General features: G+C 40.3%; 3 protein-coding genes across 3 annotated transcripts; all 3 read right to left on the minus strand.

Annotated features, from left to right (window-relative positions):
- Positions 1 to 456: 456 nt before the first annotated feature.
- Positions 457 to 2612, minus strand: LOC116219761 (hatching enzyme 1.2-like). The gene is made up of 7 exons (XM_031563591.2): positions 2544 to 2612; positions 2366 to 2447; positions 2118 to 2258; positions 1914 to 2031; positions 1338 to 1516; positions 1171 to 1252; positions 457 to 1045 (listed from the first exon to the last, which is right to left on the minus strand). The coding sequence occupies exons 1-7, from the start codon at positions 2610 to 2612 to the stop codon at positions 856 to 858; spliced, it is 861 nt and encodes a 286-aa protein (XP_031419451.1). The 3' UTR covers positions 457 to 855.
- A 1983-nt stretch (positions 2613 to 4595) lies between these two features.
- On the minus strand, positions 4596 to 8618 carry LOC105899170 (hatching enzyme 1.2). The gene is made up of 7 exons (XM_042703854.1): positions 6693 to 8618; positions 6509 to 6587; positions 6261 to 6401; positions 6057 to 6174; positions 5481 to 5659; positions 5314 to 5395; positions 4596 to 5188 (listed from the first exon to the last, which is right to left on the minus strand). Exons 1-7 carry the CDS (start codon positions 6753 to 6755, stop codon positions 4999 to 5001), a joined length of 852 nt encoding a protein of 283 aa, XP_042559788.1. The 5' UTR covers positions 6756 to 8618; the 3' UTR covers positions 4596 to 4998.
- A 120-nt stretch (positions 8619 to 8738) lies between these two features.
- LOC116219730 (hatching enzyme 1.2-like) lies at positions 8739 to 10596 on the minus strand. The gene is made up of 5 exons (XM_042703853.1): positions 10404 to 10596; positions 10200 to 10317; positions 9624 to 9802; positions 9457 to 9538; positions 8739 to 9331 (listed from the first exon to the last, which is right to left on the minus strand). The coding sequence occupies exons 1-5, from the start codon at positions 10561 to 10563 to the stop codon at positions 9142 to 9144; spliced, it is 729 nt and encodes a 242-aa protein (XP_042559787.1). The 5' UTR covers positions 10564 to 10596; the 3' UTR covers positions 8739 to 9141.
- Positions 10597 to 15720: the final 5124 nt, after the last annotated feature.

Below are 15720 nucleotides of genomic sequence, written 5' to 3' on the forward strand. Positions count from 1 at the left end.
TGACTGTGTTTGCAAGGCAAGTCTGTTGGCTGTTAGCCAGTTAGCATGCTAGTTTTAGAAGAAAAAAACTGCCCTGTCTCGTAAGGGCATAGTCTACTGGACGCTTCCCATATTGTGCCCACACTCTGCGCCTATTCCTGTTCCCATGTTGAAGATGCTACGGAGAGCCCATCATGGGCAAAACCCCACTGAACCCATATAGAAGCTCCGTAAGTTAGCTCTCATGAAGGGCCCATGTCTTATAGTCGACCCACAGAAGCGAACATGGGCAATCCCACAGCACAGACATATGCTAATAGTCAACCTATACTGGGCCACATTGACTAATGATCCTGAGGGCCCATCATGGCCCATCCCACAATGGACCTGTGTGGGATTTCCATGGATGAGCCCTTGTGGACGATTCCACAGAGACCCCACTGGGGCTCCGTATAGAATTTGTATGACTCTGCCCACAGAAAATCTGAACTGGGCCCACATATACATGCTTGCTCTCTTAGTTCCATAACTTGTTGACATTTTGGCTCATATTTCTTAATGTGAACTGTTGTGCGCCTGTTCTTTTAAAGAAGGATACTGAGAGGATATGTTTCTGATTCTGGAAATAGATTATTTTGCCATATTGCATGAAAATAGTAGAGCAACAACAAGACAATGAGTTATTTTCAGTCATTTTATTTTCCAGTAATATCAATATGACAGTGGTGATGCTCACAAGACATATACATATTCATCTGTCACATTGTGTTCTGTGATCAAGACGTCATGTGGTGGTACCAGACTGGGACAGCATCAGTTTGGGTTTGGTTCTGTTTGGAAGAGGAGAGAATTGTCAGAATTGAATTGCAGTACTCATCATTTCAGAAATCTCAAAGTTATATGATGTTTCACCATATCATACAGGAGGTCATACTCACAGCATCCATAGAGTTTGTTGATCCTCAGGATGTCAGTGGTGGACATTCCCTGTCTCTGTCCAATTTGAACATTTGAGTTTGGAATGGGAGTGATTGTCTCCTTTCCATTCTGGACTGTGAAAGCAGTTCTACAGAAGGAGATGTGGACAGTGATTTGTAAAAGTTTTATAAAACATATTTTTTATGTAGTAATGCGAACAGGTAAAACAGCTCTTGGTGAATACGTTTTATTCAGTGGTTCCCATTTTCTTACCTCCCATAATGCATCACAGAAGAGTAGTCATATGGAGTGTTCAGGTTGTTGGTCTTTTGTTTCTGGAAGTTGTAAACCATTTCTGCCAAAACAAGGAGAAGGGTCTCAAGGTCTTCATTCATTTCAGTCGGTCTGAGTAAGAATTGAAGGTGGGGAATGCAGCTTACTTGGGTTGATGTAATTCCAGTTGATTTTCACATACTGGTCTCTGTCACTCCTGGTTTGCTCATGGTAGAAGCCCAGAGCATGGTTGAGTTCATGCTGGATGATGCCGTGGTAAACACAACCGCTCTTTTGGAGGGAGACCACCTGTTTGCCTCCTGTCCTCCCAAGGCTGGAGAAGCACCTGAGAAAGATGGGCGGAACAATGACAGCAACAGTTACAACAGGGTGTCATTAACTTATATTAGTGTATGTATTAATTACTGTAAGTTTGCTTTCATTTGTTCACAGAATTATGATTTACAACCAGGATGTGTTTAATGACGTTATGTTACTTATTACCAGTCAGTCACACACTAATCAGCATTAATGAATATTAGTAGTAATTCTGCAGGTAATGCCAAACTGGTATTCATTTAGTAGTGGTCTTCACTGGTGTCATTACATTGGATCTTTACATAAAAGTGTTACCAGCAAGATAATTAGTGTGGGATTTACATTTAAGGGAGAAAAGCTATGCTCCAGGAAGCAGGTGTATGTGGACGTAGACATTTTCAACACTCTACAGTCGACAAACTCACCCATCTCTGTTCTCAATGCTGATGTAGTCACTCTGAGTCGAGCGAGCAACAAACTGAATACAGGTTCTACCGTTGAAGGTTGCCATGGCATTTTGAATTTTCCTCTGATCAGCGGATGCTGAAAAGCACAACAAACATTAAGCACCAATGGGGGTGCTTTGAAATATATATATTGCATATTAAAAAAATACAACAAATACTTACAAAACTGAGAGTTGACTGTGTAGGGGACCTCAACTTTCCCATTAGAAGACTTCTTCCATAAGCAGTTGTTGTTCCAGCAAGCCAGAGCATTCCTGGTTCTTGGCACAACAAGATCTCCTTCCATTAGAAACTCACTGGAAGCTGAAAGATGAAATGTCATTTTTAAAGTTATTCTAGTGACACTGTAAGTGTATGCAAACGATCATTTAAATGAAGCAGTTAAATAGTTTAAATAATGAGAAACAGACCATTATTGGTTGCCAGAATCTGTGTAGTTATGTCCACACTGTCAGGCTCCTCAAAGAAAATCTCATTTTCATCTCCGTCCTCCTAGAGACAGATAAAATCCAAAAGGTGAAGATGAAACGGTACAAACAAACAATTACTATTTAAAGATAGAGTTCTGAATATCTCAGGCATTCTTACCATGACAGGCAGAGCCTTGGACAGGCCAAGCAGCAGCACAAGAAGGGAGATGGAGGCTCTGAGGTCCATGTTGCTTCAGTGTGTGGAGATGCTGTAGACGGCTCCTTCACTGGGGCTCGGTGTGTGAGACCCATCTCACCTGATCTTTTATACAGCCCTCCACAGGTGTGTCTGCAGGGGGATTTAGGCCTGCTGTGAGGGTCAGGTGTCTAATGGAAGCTCTTATGGGAGGACACCACCACCTTTCCCAGAAATTCAACGACTGAACAAAGACATGATGGTGAGTTTATTTGTTTTGATCACCTCGAAGATGGCGTTAGCCTCTGACAGTAGTGACATCTTGAAACATGGCCTTAACTGAGAGGTGTTGTTTGAAGACATGCAAGGGCAGCTTATAAAGAATAACTAGATATTATTACCAGAAAATATCTGCAGAGAAATTCTTACATCTTTTAAAATTTTGAAATACTCACAAAGATGTCCTCAGAAATCCAACCACTGCACTAAGGCATAATATTCTGTTTATTTGTCTTCATCATCTCTTAAAATCTCTACATTTTTAGAGAAGTGTCAAAGTAAGGTGTGCCTTGGTAGTCAAAGACACACAAAGCCATGCTGCATTCATTTAAGAGATTATTACTGCAGACTAACTGTACTCAGGAAATGGAACCGTACCAATCAACAAGATTAGACTTAACCATCTCTTCTGATTAAATGATTTCAGACCCTTAAATGAGTGCAATGTCTTATATTAATAAGATGTAGTATGCAGACTAAGGTAAGCACACACGGCATGAGACAGAATTATATTACTCTCCCAATAACGGTCTTTTCAAACGATTTCTGAGAATTGTGGAACTTTTTCCAAGGTTCTGGAAAAGTGGGAAATCAAATCTTCAATGTAACTTTCTTTCAACTATCAGTCATGCCCTGGCATTTGGAATAAACTTGTTAATGTACGATTGCTTACAATTAGAGTGCACTATCTGTAGGTCTTCTAACCTATTCAGTGGCATTGTTGACTAAATTCATATCATACAAATGTGTTACAGTATGCGAAAAAGTATAAAAAAAATATTTGATTTTATATATTATTTTCATATTCGTATATCATCTTTTCTGTGTAATGTATTTTAAGTACCAATGAGAAAAGGTCAATGATACATATTATTATTGTGAAAGTGGAAGACTTGAATTCATTGTCCCATGTGAGCTAGACAGTGAATATTGTGTACTCTGATTTCTGTAATTCTGATGAAATCCTGTGTTTTGTGGAGCACTACTGTGTTTTAGCCCACTGCACCACCATAGAACGATACTTCCTCTCCATATAGACCACATGAAGGAAGAGGGAAGAAGGACGAGTTTTTTATTATTATTATTATTATTATTATTATTTATTGCAGAAAAAGAAACATAAACACTATCATGATGTTAGCTTCAGACAAACATTTGCACGGTATTTCAGATTATCAGTTTAATGCCAATTTATAGTGATAGTGTAGTGTTTGTACAGGTTTTTAATGCATTTATAAATATATTGCCAAAATGCAACAGTTAAAGGCGTTAGATTACTTTGATCAGTTTCAGCACTCCTGACTGTGTTTGCAAGGCAAGTCTGTTGGCTGTTAGCCAGTTAGCATGCTAGTTTTAGAAGAAAAAAACTGCCCTGTCTCGTAAGGGCATAGTCTACTGGACGCTTCCCATATTGTGCCCACACTCTGCGCCTATTCCTGTTCCCATGTTGAAGATGCTACGGAGAGCCCATCATGGGCAAAACCCCACTGAACCCATATAGAAGCTCCGTAAGTTAGCTCTCATGAAGGGCCCATGTCTTATAGTCGACCCACAGAAGCGAACATGGGCAATCCCACAGCACAGACATATGCTAATAGTCAACCTATACTGGGCCACATTGACTAATGATCCTGAGGGCCCATCATGGCCCATCCCACAATGGACCTGTGTGGGATTTCCATGGATGAGCCCTTGTGGACGATTCCACAGAGACCCCACTGGGGCTCCGTATAGAATTTGTATGACTCTGCCCACAGAAAATCTGAACTGGGCCCACATATACATGCTTGCTCTCTTAGTTCCATAACTTGTTGACATTTTGGCTCATATTTCTTAATGTGAACTGTTGTGCGGCTGTTCTTTTAAAGAAGGAAGGATACTGAGAGGATATGTTTCTGATTCTGGAAATAGATTATTTTGCCATATTGCATGAAAATAGTAGAGCAACAACAAGACAATGAGTTATTTTCAGTCATTTTATTTTCCAGTAATATCAATATGACAGTGGTGATGCTCACAAGACATATACATATTCATCTGTCACATTGTGTTCTGTGATCAAGACGTCATGTGGTGGTACCAGACTGGGACAGCATCAGTTTGGGTTTGGTTCTGTTTGGAAGAGGAGAGAATTGTCAGAATTGGATTGCAGTACTCATCATTTCAGAAATCTCAAAGTTATATGATGTTTCACCATATCATACAGGAGGTCATACTCACAGCATCCATAGAGTTTGTTGATCCTCAGGATGTCAGTGGTGGACATTCCCTGTCTCTGTCCAATTTGAACATTTGAGTTTGGAATTGGAGTGATTGTCTCCTTTCCATTCTGGACTGTGAAAGCAGTTCTACAGAAGGAGATGTGGACAGTGATTTGTAAAAGTTTTATAAAACATATTTTTTATGTAGTAATGCGAACAGGTAAAACAGCTCTTGGTGAATACGTTTTATTCAGTGGTTCCCATTTTCTTACCTCCCATAATGCATCACAGAAGAGTAGTCATATGGAGTGTTCAGGTTGTTGGTCTTTTGTTTCTGGAAGTTGTAAACCATTTCTGCCAAAACAAGGAGAAGGGTCTCAAGGTCTTCATTCATTTCAGTCGGTCTGAGTAAGAATTGAAGGTGGGGAATGCAGCTTACCTGGGTTGATGTAATTCCAGTTGATTTTCACATACTGGTCTCTGTCACTCCTGGTTTGCTCATGGTAGAAGCCCAGAGCATGGTTGAGTTCATGCTGGATGATGCCGTGGTAAACACAACCGCTCTTTTGGAGGGAGACCACCTGTTTGCCTCCTGTCCTCCCAAGGCTGGAGAAGCACCTGAGAAAGATGGGCGGAACAATGACAGCAACAGTTACAACAGGGTGTCATTAACTTATATTAGTGTATGTATTAATTACTGTAAGTTTGCTTTCATTTGTTCACAGAATTAGGATTTACAACCAGGATGTGTTTAATGACGTTATGTTACTAATTACCAGTCAGTCACACACTAATCAGCATTAATGAATATTAGTAGTAATTCTGCAGGTAATGCCAAACTGGTATTCATTTAGTAGTGGTCTTCACTGGTGTCATTACATTGGATCTTTACATAAAAGTGTTACCAGCAAGATAATTAGTGTGGGATTTACATTTAAGGGAGAAAAGCTATGCTCCAGGAAGCAGGTGTATGTGGACGTAGACATTTTCAACACTCTACAGTCGACAAACTCACCCATCTCTGTTCTCAATGCTGATGTAGTCACTCTGAGTCGAGCGAGCAACAAACTGAATACAGGTTCTACCGTTGAAGGTTGCCATGGCATTTTGAATTTTACTCTGATCAGCGGATGCTGAAAAGCACAACAAACATTAAGCACCAATGGGGGTGCTTTGAAATATATATATTGCATATTAAAAAAATACAACAAATACTTACAAAACTGAGAGTTGACTGTGTAGGGGACCTCAACTTTCCCATTAGAAGACTTCTTCCATAAGCAGTTGTTGTTCCAGCAAGCCAGAGCATTCCTGGTTCTTGGCACAACAAGATCTCCTTCCATTAGAAACTCACTGGAAGCTGAAAGATGAAATGTCATTTTTAAAGTTATTCTAGTGACACTGTAAGTGTATGCAAACGATCATTTAAATGAAGCAGTTAAATAGTTTAAATAATGAGAAACAGACCATTATTGGTTGCCAGAATCTGTGTAGTTATGTCCACACTGTCAGGCTCCTCAAAGAAAATCTCATTTTCATCTCCGTCCTCCTAGAGACAGATAAAATCCAAAAGGTGAAGATGAAACGGTACAAACAAACAATTACTATTTAAAGATAGAGTTCTGAATATCTCAGGCATTCTTACCATGACAGGCAGAGCCTTGGACAGGCCAAGCAGCAGCACAAGAAGGGAGATGGAGGCTCTGAGGTCCATGTTGCTTCAGTGTGTGGAGATGCTGTAGACGGCTCCTTCACTGGGGCTCGGTGTGTGAGACCCATCTCACCTGATCTTTTATACAGCCCTCCACAGGTGTGTCTGCAGGGGGATTTAGGCCTGCTGTGAGGGTCAGGTGTCTAATGGAAGCTCTTATGGGAGGACACCACCACCTTTCCCAGAAATTCAACGACTGAACAAAGACATGATGGTGAGTTTATTTGTTTTGATCACCTCGAAGATGGCGTTAGCCTCTGACAGTAGTGACATCTTGAAACATGGCCTTAACTGAGAGGTGTTGTTTGAAGACATGCAAGGGCAGCTTATAAAGAATAACTAGATATTATTACCAGAAAATATCTGCAGAGAAATTCTTACATCTTTTAAAATTTTGAAATACTCACAAAGATGTCCTCAGAAATCCAACCACTGCACTAAGGCATAATATTCTGTTTATTTGTCTTCATCATCTCTTAAAATCTCTACATTTTTAGAGAAGTGTCAAAGTAAGGTGTGCCTTGGTAGTCAAAGACACACAAAGCCATGCTGCATTCATTTAAGAGATTATTACTGCAGACTAACTGTACTCAGGAAATGGAACCGTACCAATCAACAAGATTAGACTTAACCATCTCTTCTGATTAAATGATTTCAGACCCTTAAATGAGTGCAATGTCTTATATTAATAAGATGTAGTATGCAGACTAAGGTAAGCACACACGGCATGAGACAGAATTATATTACTCTCCCAATAACGGTCTTTTCAAACGATTTCTGAGAATTGTGGAACTTTTTCCAAGGTTCTGGAAAAGTGGGAAATCAAATCTTCAATGTAACTTTCTTTCAACTATCAGTCATGCCCTGGCATTTGGAATAAACTTGTTAATGTACGATTGCTTACAATTAGAGTGCACTATCTGTAGGTCTTCTAACCTATTCAGTGGCATTGTTGACTAAATTCATATCATACAAATGTGTTACAGTATGCGAAAAAGTATAAAAAAAATATTTGATTTTATATATTATTTTCATATTCGTATATCATCTTTTCTGTGTAATGTATTTTAAGTACCAATGAGAAAAGGTCAATGATACATATTATTATTGTGAAAGTGGAAGACTTGAATTCATTGTCCCATGTGAGCTAGACAGTGAATATTGTGTACTCTGATTTCTGTAATTCTGATGAAATCCTGTGTTTTGTGGAGCACTACTGTGTTTTAGCCCACTGCACCACCATAGAACCATACTTCCTCTCCATATAGACCACATGAAGGAAGAGGGAAGAAGGACGAGTTTTTTATTATTATTATTATTATTATTATTATTTATTGCAGAAAAAGAAACATAAACACTATCATGATGTTAGCTTCAGACAAACATTTGCACGGTATTTCAGATTATCAGTTTAATGCCAATTTATAGTGATAGTGTAGTGTTTGTACAGGTTTTTAATGCATTTATAAATATATTGCCAAAATGCAACAGTTAAAGGCGTTAGATTACTTTGATCAGTTTCAGCACTCCTGACTGTGTTTGCAAGGCAAGTCTGTTGGCTGTTAGCCAGTTAGCATGCTAGTTTTAGAAGAAAAAAACTGCCCTGTCTCGTAAGGGCATAGTCTACTGGACGCTTCCCATATTGTGCCCACACTCTGCGCCTATTCCTGTTCCCATGTTGAAGATGCTACGGAGAGCCCATCATGGGCAAAACCCCACTGAACCCATATAGAAGCTCCGTAAGTTAGCTCTCATGAAGGGCCCATGTCTTATAGTCGACCCACAGAAGCGAACATGGGCAATCCCACAGCACAGACATATGCTAATAGTCAACCTATACTGGGCCACATTGACTAATGATCCTGAGGGCCCATCATGGCCCATCCCACAATGGACCTGTGTGGGATTTCCATGGATGAGCCCTTGTGGACGATTCCACAGAGACCCCACTGGGGCTCCGTATAGAATTTGTATGACTCTGCCCACAGAAAATCTGAACTGGGCCCACATATACATGCTTGCTCTCTTAGTTCCATAACTTGTTGACATTTTGGCTCATATTTCTTAATGTGAACTGTTGTGCGGCTGTTCTTTTAAAGAAGGAAGGATACTGAGAGGATATGTTTCTGATTCTGGAAATAGATTATTTTGCCATATTGCATGAAAATAGTAGAGCAACAACAAGACAATGAGTTATTTTCAGTCATTTTATTTTCCAGTAATATCAATATGACAGTGGTGATGCTCACAAGACATATACATATTCATCTGTCACATTGTGTTCTGTGACCAAGACGTCATGTGGTGGTACCAGACTGGGACAGCATCAGTTTGGGTTTGGTTCTGTTTGGAAGAGGAGAGAATTGTCAGAATTGGATTGCAGTACTCATCATTTCAGAAATCTCAAAGTTATATGATGTTTCACCATATCATACAGGAGGTCATACTCACAGCATCCATAGAGTTTGTTGATCCTCAGGATGTCAGTGGTGGACATTCCCTGTCTCTGTCCAATTTGAACATTTGAGTTTGGAATTGGAGTGATTGTCTCCTTTCCATTCTGGACTGTGAACGCAGTTCTACAGAAGGAGATGTGGACAGTGATTTGTAAAAGTTTTATAAAACATATTTTTTATGTAGTAATGCGAACAGGTAAAACAGCTCTTGGTGAATACGTTTTATTCAGTGGTTCCCATTTTCTTACCTCCCATAATGCATCACAGAAGAGTAGTCATATGGAGTGTTCAGGTTGTTGGTCTTTTGTTTCTGGAAGTTGTAAACCATTTCTGCCAAAACAAGGAGAAGGGTCTCAAGGTCTTCATTCATTTCAGTCGGTCTGAGTAAGAATTGAAGGTGGGGAATGCAGCTTACTTGGGTTGATGTAATTCCAGTTGATTTTCACATACTGGTCTCTGTCACTCCTGGTTTGCTCATGGTAGAAGCCCAGAGCATGGTTGAGTTCATGCTGGATGATGCCGTGGTAAACACAACCGCTCTTTTGGAGGGAGACCACCTGTTTGCCTCCTGTCCTCCCAAGGCTGGAGAAGCACCTGAGAAAGATGGGCGGAACAATGACAGCAACAGTTACAACAGGGTGTCATTAACTTATATTAGTGTATGTATTAATTACTGTAAGTTTGCTTTCATTTGTTCACAGAATTAGGATTTACAACCAGGATGTGTTTAATGACGTTATGTTACTAATTACCAGTCAGTCACACACTAATCAGCATTAATGAATATTAGTAGTAATTCTGCAGGTAATGCCAAACTGGTATTCATTTAGTAGTGGTCTTCACTGGTGTCATTACATTGGATCTTTACATAAAAGTGTTACCAGCAAGATAATTAGTGTGGGATTTACATTTAAGGGAGAAAAGCTATGCTCCAGGAAGCAGGTGTATGTGGACGTAGACATTTTCAACACTCTACAGTCGACAAACTCACCCATCTCTGTTCTCAATGCTGATGTAGTCACTCTGAGTCGAGCGAGCAACAAACTGAATACAGGTTCTACCGTTGAAGGTTGCCATGGCATTTTGAATTTTCCTCTGATCAGCGGATGCTGAAAAGCACAACAAACATTAAGCACCAATGGGGGTGCTTTGAAATATATATATTGCATATTAAAAAAATACAACAAATACTTACAAAACTGAGAGTTGACTGTGTAGGGGACCTCAACTTTCCCATTAGAAGACTTCTTCCATAAGCAGTTGTTGTTCCAGCAAGCCAGAGCATTCCTGGTTCTTGGCACAACAAGATCTCCTTCCATTAGAAACTCACTGGAAGCTGAAAGATGAAATGTCATTTTTAAAGTTATTCTAGTGACACTGTAAGTGTATGCAAACGATAATTTAAATGAAGCAGTTAAATAGTTTAAATAATGAGAAACAGACCATTATTGGTTGCCAGAATCTGTGTAGTTATGTCCACACTGTCAGGCTCCTCAAAGAAAATCTCATTTTCATCTCCGTCCTCCTAGAGACAGATAAAATCCAAAAGGTGAAGATGAAACGGTACAAACAAACAATTACTATTTAAAGATAGAGTTCTGAATATCTCAGGCATTCTTACCATGACAGGCAGAGCCTTGGACAGGCCAAGCAGCAGCACAAGAAGGGAGATGGAGGCTCTGAGGTCCATGTTGCTTCAGTGTGTGGAGATGCTGTAGACGGCTCCTTCACTGGGGCTCGGTGTGTGAGACCCATCTCACCTGATCTTTTATACAGCCCTCCACAGGTGTGTCTGCAGGGGGATTTAGGCCTGCTGTGAGGGTCAGGTGTCTAATGGAAGCTCTTATGGGAGGACACCACCACCTTTCCCAGAAATTCAACGACTGAACAAAGACATGATGGTGAGTTTATTTGTTTTGATCACCTCGAAGATGGCGTTAGCCTCTGACAGTAGTGACATCTTGAAACATGGCCTTAACTGAGAGGTGTTGTTTGAAGACATGCAAGGGCAGCTTATAAAGAATAACTAGATATTATTACCAGAAAATATCTGCAGAGAAATTCTTACATCTTTTAAAATTTTGAAATACTCACAAAGATGTCCTCAGAAATCCAACCACTGCACTAAGGCATAATATTCTGTTTATTTGTCTTCATCATCTCTTAAAATCTCTACATTTTTAGAGAAGTGTCAAAGTAAGGTGTGCCTTGGTAGTCAAAGACACACAAAGCCATGCTGCATTCATTTAAGAGATTATTACTGCAGACTAACTGTACTCAGGAAATGGAACCGTACCAATCAACAAGATTAGACTTAACCATCTCTTCTGATTAAATGATTTCAGACCCTTAAATGAGTGCAATGTCTTATATTAATAAGATGTAGAATAGATAGAATAGATAGAAAAGCCTTTATTGTCATTGTATTTATACAACGAAATTTTGAGTGCTTCTCCTGTTGGTGTGACGAGGGACAACATATAACACAACAACAACATATAACATAACAATACTACAACTATCCAAAAACAGTAGGAACAGCCCCCCAAAAAATATATATATACATTAAGAGTAGAACAAAGTGCGGTGGCATAGACCAAAGTTAATCAATTAATACAGCTTTGTTTATGCACATGTGTAAGGTGACCGAGATGGTATGTGACTTGTAGTCAATAAAGTGCTTAGTGTTTAGTGCATGTCGGTGTTTAGAGTTCTGATGGCTGTCGGGAAAAAACTGTTCTTAAGACGCGTGGTCCTTGCTCTAAAGGATCTGTACCGTCTGCCTGAGGGCAGGAGAGTAAACAGGTGGTGGCCTGGGTGAGAGGAGTCTTTTAAGATGTTATTGGCCCTGCTAAGGTAGCGGGAGCGGGCAATGGATTCCAGGGAGGGCAGTGAGCAGCCAGTGATTTTTTGTGCTGTGTTGATGACCCTTTGGAGGGCTCTCTTGTCTGCTGCGGTGCAACCGGAGTACCACGCCGAGATGCAGTAGGTTAGTACACTTTCGATAGTGGTGCGGTAGAAGGCCACCATCAGTTTACACTCCAGGTTGTAGTATGCAGACTAAGGTAAGCACACACGGCATGAGACAGAATTATATTACTCTCCCAATAACGGTCTTTTCAAACGATTTCTGACAATTGTGGAACTTTTTCCAAGGTTCTGGAAAAGTGGGAAATCAAATCTTCAATGTAACTTTCTTTCAACTATCAGTCATGCCCTGGCATTTGGAATAAACTTGTTAATGTACGATTGCTTACAATTAGAGTGCACTATCTGTAGGTCTTCTAACCTATTCAGTGGCATTGTTGACTAAATTCATATCATACAAATGTGTTACAGTATGCGAAAAAGTATAAAAAAAATATTTGATTTTATATATTATTTTAATATTCGTATATCATCTTTTTTGTGTAATGTATTTTAGGTACCAATGAGAAAAGGTCAATGATACATATTATTATTGTGAAAGTGGAAGACTTGAATTCATTGTCCTATGTGAGCTAGACAGTGAATATTGTGTACTCTGATTTCTCCCCAGGGCTGGCAGGCGGCGGTGACGGGGAGAGGCTCAAGAGTGGAGCTGCAGCTGCAAGGCGGCTGTTCTCACTCACAGAGCCCACGGCTGGAGGCGCACTCGGTCCTACAGGGGAGTTAGCACCGGATGGAGCCGGTGCAGCCCCCTCGGCGTCCTTGCGCTTCCAGAGCGCAAGGCGCCTGGTAGCCTTAGCTAGCGGGAGGCTAGCACAGATGTCACAGACAGGGTCATCGCCCGAGATCGCGACCACTGCATGGTCCCTGACGGTCGCGGTCACCCTTGACACGGGTGTGCCCGCAGTTGGGGTAGTGTCTGGACATCTTTTTTAATCTGAAAGTAGAGAGAGTATTAAAACACAAGCACACTATCAGCAACGAACACGTTGTTAGCAAGCTAGTAGGCTAGTCAGAAACTTAGCCAGCTAGGCAGCCAGGATAGCAGCTACTACTTCCAAAATTAAGTTGAGCCAACGAATTTTGCAGCGCCCTGAGCTAGTGAGGGTTAAAGAACCCGGATAACTCACCAACCCGTAGAGAGCAAAAGCACACAAAACTCTTTGACTTTTGGTAGCGTGAATGGATAAATGCTTCGATTTAGGCAGGGCCGGATTAACAATTTTCTGTGCCCTGGGCAACAAGGCTCAAGCCCCCCCCCCCGGCCAAACAATCGCCAAGTCGCTATCATCAAGATCATATAGCCTACACTTCTATACTATCAGGCTTCTGCATGGCTCAGTGGAGATGTATGTGTGTACAATAGCCTCAGCATAAAGTGCATGCATTTAAAAGACAAAACAGATACACAACTGTGCATAACTTTTTACAATGAATCTTTCACAGAACTTAGTGGCTTGATGAGTACTTATTAAATGTTTCAATATGTAGCCAATTAATTATCTGTTGACTGCAACAGTGAAATAAAGCAGACAGCTAGGGAAGCCTTAACTTAAAACCAGAGAACATTTTAAAAATGCAAAAATGTGAAATTATCACTAGCGATGAAGCAGGCAATTAGTGTGTATTGAGTAAAAGTAAACCATTGGCTACACTGTTGCTAGCATCACTAACGTTAACGTTAGCTGTTTCCACAGCCACCACAGGTGAAGGAGGGATTTCAGCGTTTCCATCGCCTTTTCTCAGAGGGCATTGATTTGGAGTAAAAAGAATTGTCTATTTTTGGTACATGTTTCAATCATGACTAGTGTCATGTACCATACTGTTATGTCGCAGTGAACTGCGACAAGGAACTAGTAGCAAAGTTGTAAAAACACTAAAATTGTATTAAGAATGGCCTTGAATAGCTGATACACTGGTTATGTACCTCATTTGGGTTATAAAAGAATGAAACCTGGGAAGGAGTTGGGTAGTTTCCCAGCCATTTAAAACTCAGAATAGCAGGTGTAAAACAGTTATTGAACCATTTCAGATAAACTCATACTCTCATAACACTCTACTCCATCTGACGAGACCCACTCTCAGCTACAAGTTCATTGCTGATCAGGGCCTTGGGAGGCCTCAAAAAAGGAAACTCACTCTTTTCACAAACAATCACTGCAAACTTGCACTGCAAAGAAAAACGCCTTGCCACTAGTGTAGTTAGATGCATTCCTTTCAAAGCTAAAACCAATGAGAGACTTGCATATACATATTAAACATTCATGAAAGTTGAACAGTGTTGAAGTATCTCTAGTTAGTTATGGCAAGTCTCAGGACAACAACATTTCAGTGATGAAACCTACTGGGTCTCAACCGCTTCAGCATATTCAGTCAAACAACACAAGCATGCACACTGAAGTTTAACTTGAGCATTATCAATGAACTTTCGTGAGAAATAGATTGAAGTCACGTCTGACCAAAGTTGTATGATAGAACTGTGAAGTATGGGTGCCGGATGGGACAAAATAAATGGTCTTGGCCAATAAGGTGTCTTTTTACACGCCGGGGAATATTTTATTTCATGGTTAATTCTTTGTTGATGTTTAGCACAATGAGATATACCGTATTTGTGTTTCAGGGTTTGTCTTATGATCTGTGTATTATTTGATTTTTGTGTATACCCCCTTTTTTATAAATGGTGCTGGACACCTATTTATATTTGTTCACTTGTTCTGTCTAGGCGGGAGTCTTGTCAGGTATGTGTATGTGTGTAGACCTTGAAACTGCTTTAGGGGCTTAGCAGGTTTTCTGGATATTTTGAAGAGTTTAATAAACCAATATAACTTTGAACCCCTCACTCTGACTGAGCTTTTGGCCATGTCCACATATAGACGGTAACCCGAGGCTCGGTCCGTCACAGCCTGGAATGAATCATACGTTTATCCCTGATGCCTTCCTTTAAGTGTCCTTAAGTTTAGGCATCATCCCACAGCAGATCCTGACTCATGACCCACACATGGAGACTAACTGCCCTTCATTGCCTGTGCAAGTGAAGTGCTTATGAGATTGTATGAAAAAACCGGAGTACTGAAATTCTAACAGTGCCTGAAATCTTTCCAAATGATCATATTATATTCAAAATTTCTATCTCTTCCTACCTCAGCACACTGCAGTAACTGCGTTCATAACTTCTGTCTCTCAGAATTCCAGGAATTGCTCACATTTTGTCTTATTTTGTTAAAATCCACGCCCAGTTACACTAAAGATGATGGTGGTCCGACAATGATGTATCTTAGTCCATCAAACCACAATGGCTTTTGTTTATGTGTCGCCCTCTGTGAGGATGTATGCATGTGTAGCATGTGCCTTTGTGTGGATTGTGTGCAACTCTGAGGCCTGTTGGGCAGCTCCCAGAGCGAGCTGGGTGTCAGACTGATTTAGCCCGTTTTAAGGTTCTCCGTGAATAAAATATAATATAGAATAAATATGGGCATTTGATGTTTGTAAAATTAATATTTCATTTTATATTAAGCTATATATAGCTGGACTTTGTCCCCACAAACAGGAGTTATACAAGAAACATTTATGAATACAAGTCTGAG

The sequence above is a fragment of the Clupea harengus genome, chromosome 26, assembly GCF_900700415.2.
Source record: "Clupea harengus chromosome 26, Ch_v2.0.2, whole genome shotgun sequence".
Classification (NCBI taxonomy): domain Eukaryota; kingdom Metazoa; phylum Chordata; class Actinopteri; order Clupeiformes; family Clupeidae; genus Clupea; species Clupea harengus.

Coding starts and splice junctions, on each gene's coding strand:
- LOC116219761 (XM_031563591.2), bottom strand. CDS start 2,612: ATGGACCTCAGAGCCTCCATCTCCCTTCTTGTGCTGCTGCTTGGCCTG. Junction 1,517..1,913: donor AGCATTGAGAACAGAGATGG/GTGAGTTTGTCG, acceptor CATCTTTCTCAG/GTGCTTCTCCAGCCTTGGGA. Junction 1,253..1,337: donor CTGGAATTACATCAACCCAA/GTAAGCTGCATT, acceptor TTGTTTTGGCAG/AAATGGTTTACAACTTCCAG.
- LOC116219730 (XM_042703853.1), bottom strand. CDS start 10,563: ATGACATTTCATCTTTCAGCTTCCAGTGAGTTTCTAATGGAAGGAGAT. Junction 9,803..10,199: donor AGCATTGAGAACAGAGATGG/GTGAGTTTGTCG, acceptor CATCTTTCTCAG/GTGCTTCTCCAGCCTTGGGA. Junction 9,332..9,456: donor TCTGTGATGCATTATGGGAG/GTAAGAAAATGG, acceptor CTCCTTCTGTAG/AACTGCGTTCACAGTCCAGA.
- LOC105899170 (XM_042703854.1), bottom strand. CDS start 6,755: ATGGACCTCAGAGCCTCCATCTCCCTTCTTGTGCTGCTGCTTGGCCTG. Junction 5,660..6,056: donor AGCATTGAGAACAGAGATGG/GTGAGTTTGTCG, acceptor CATCTTTCTCAG/GTGCTTCTCCAGCCTTGGGA. Junction 5,189..5,313: donor TCTGTGATGCATTATGGGAG/GTAAGAAAATGG, acceptor CTCCTTCTGTAG/AACTGCTTTCACAGTCCAGA.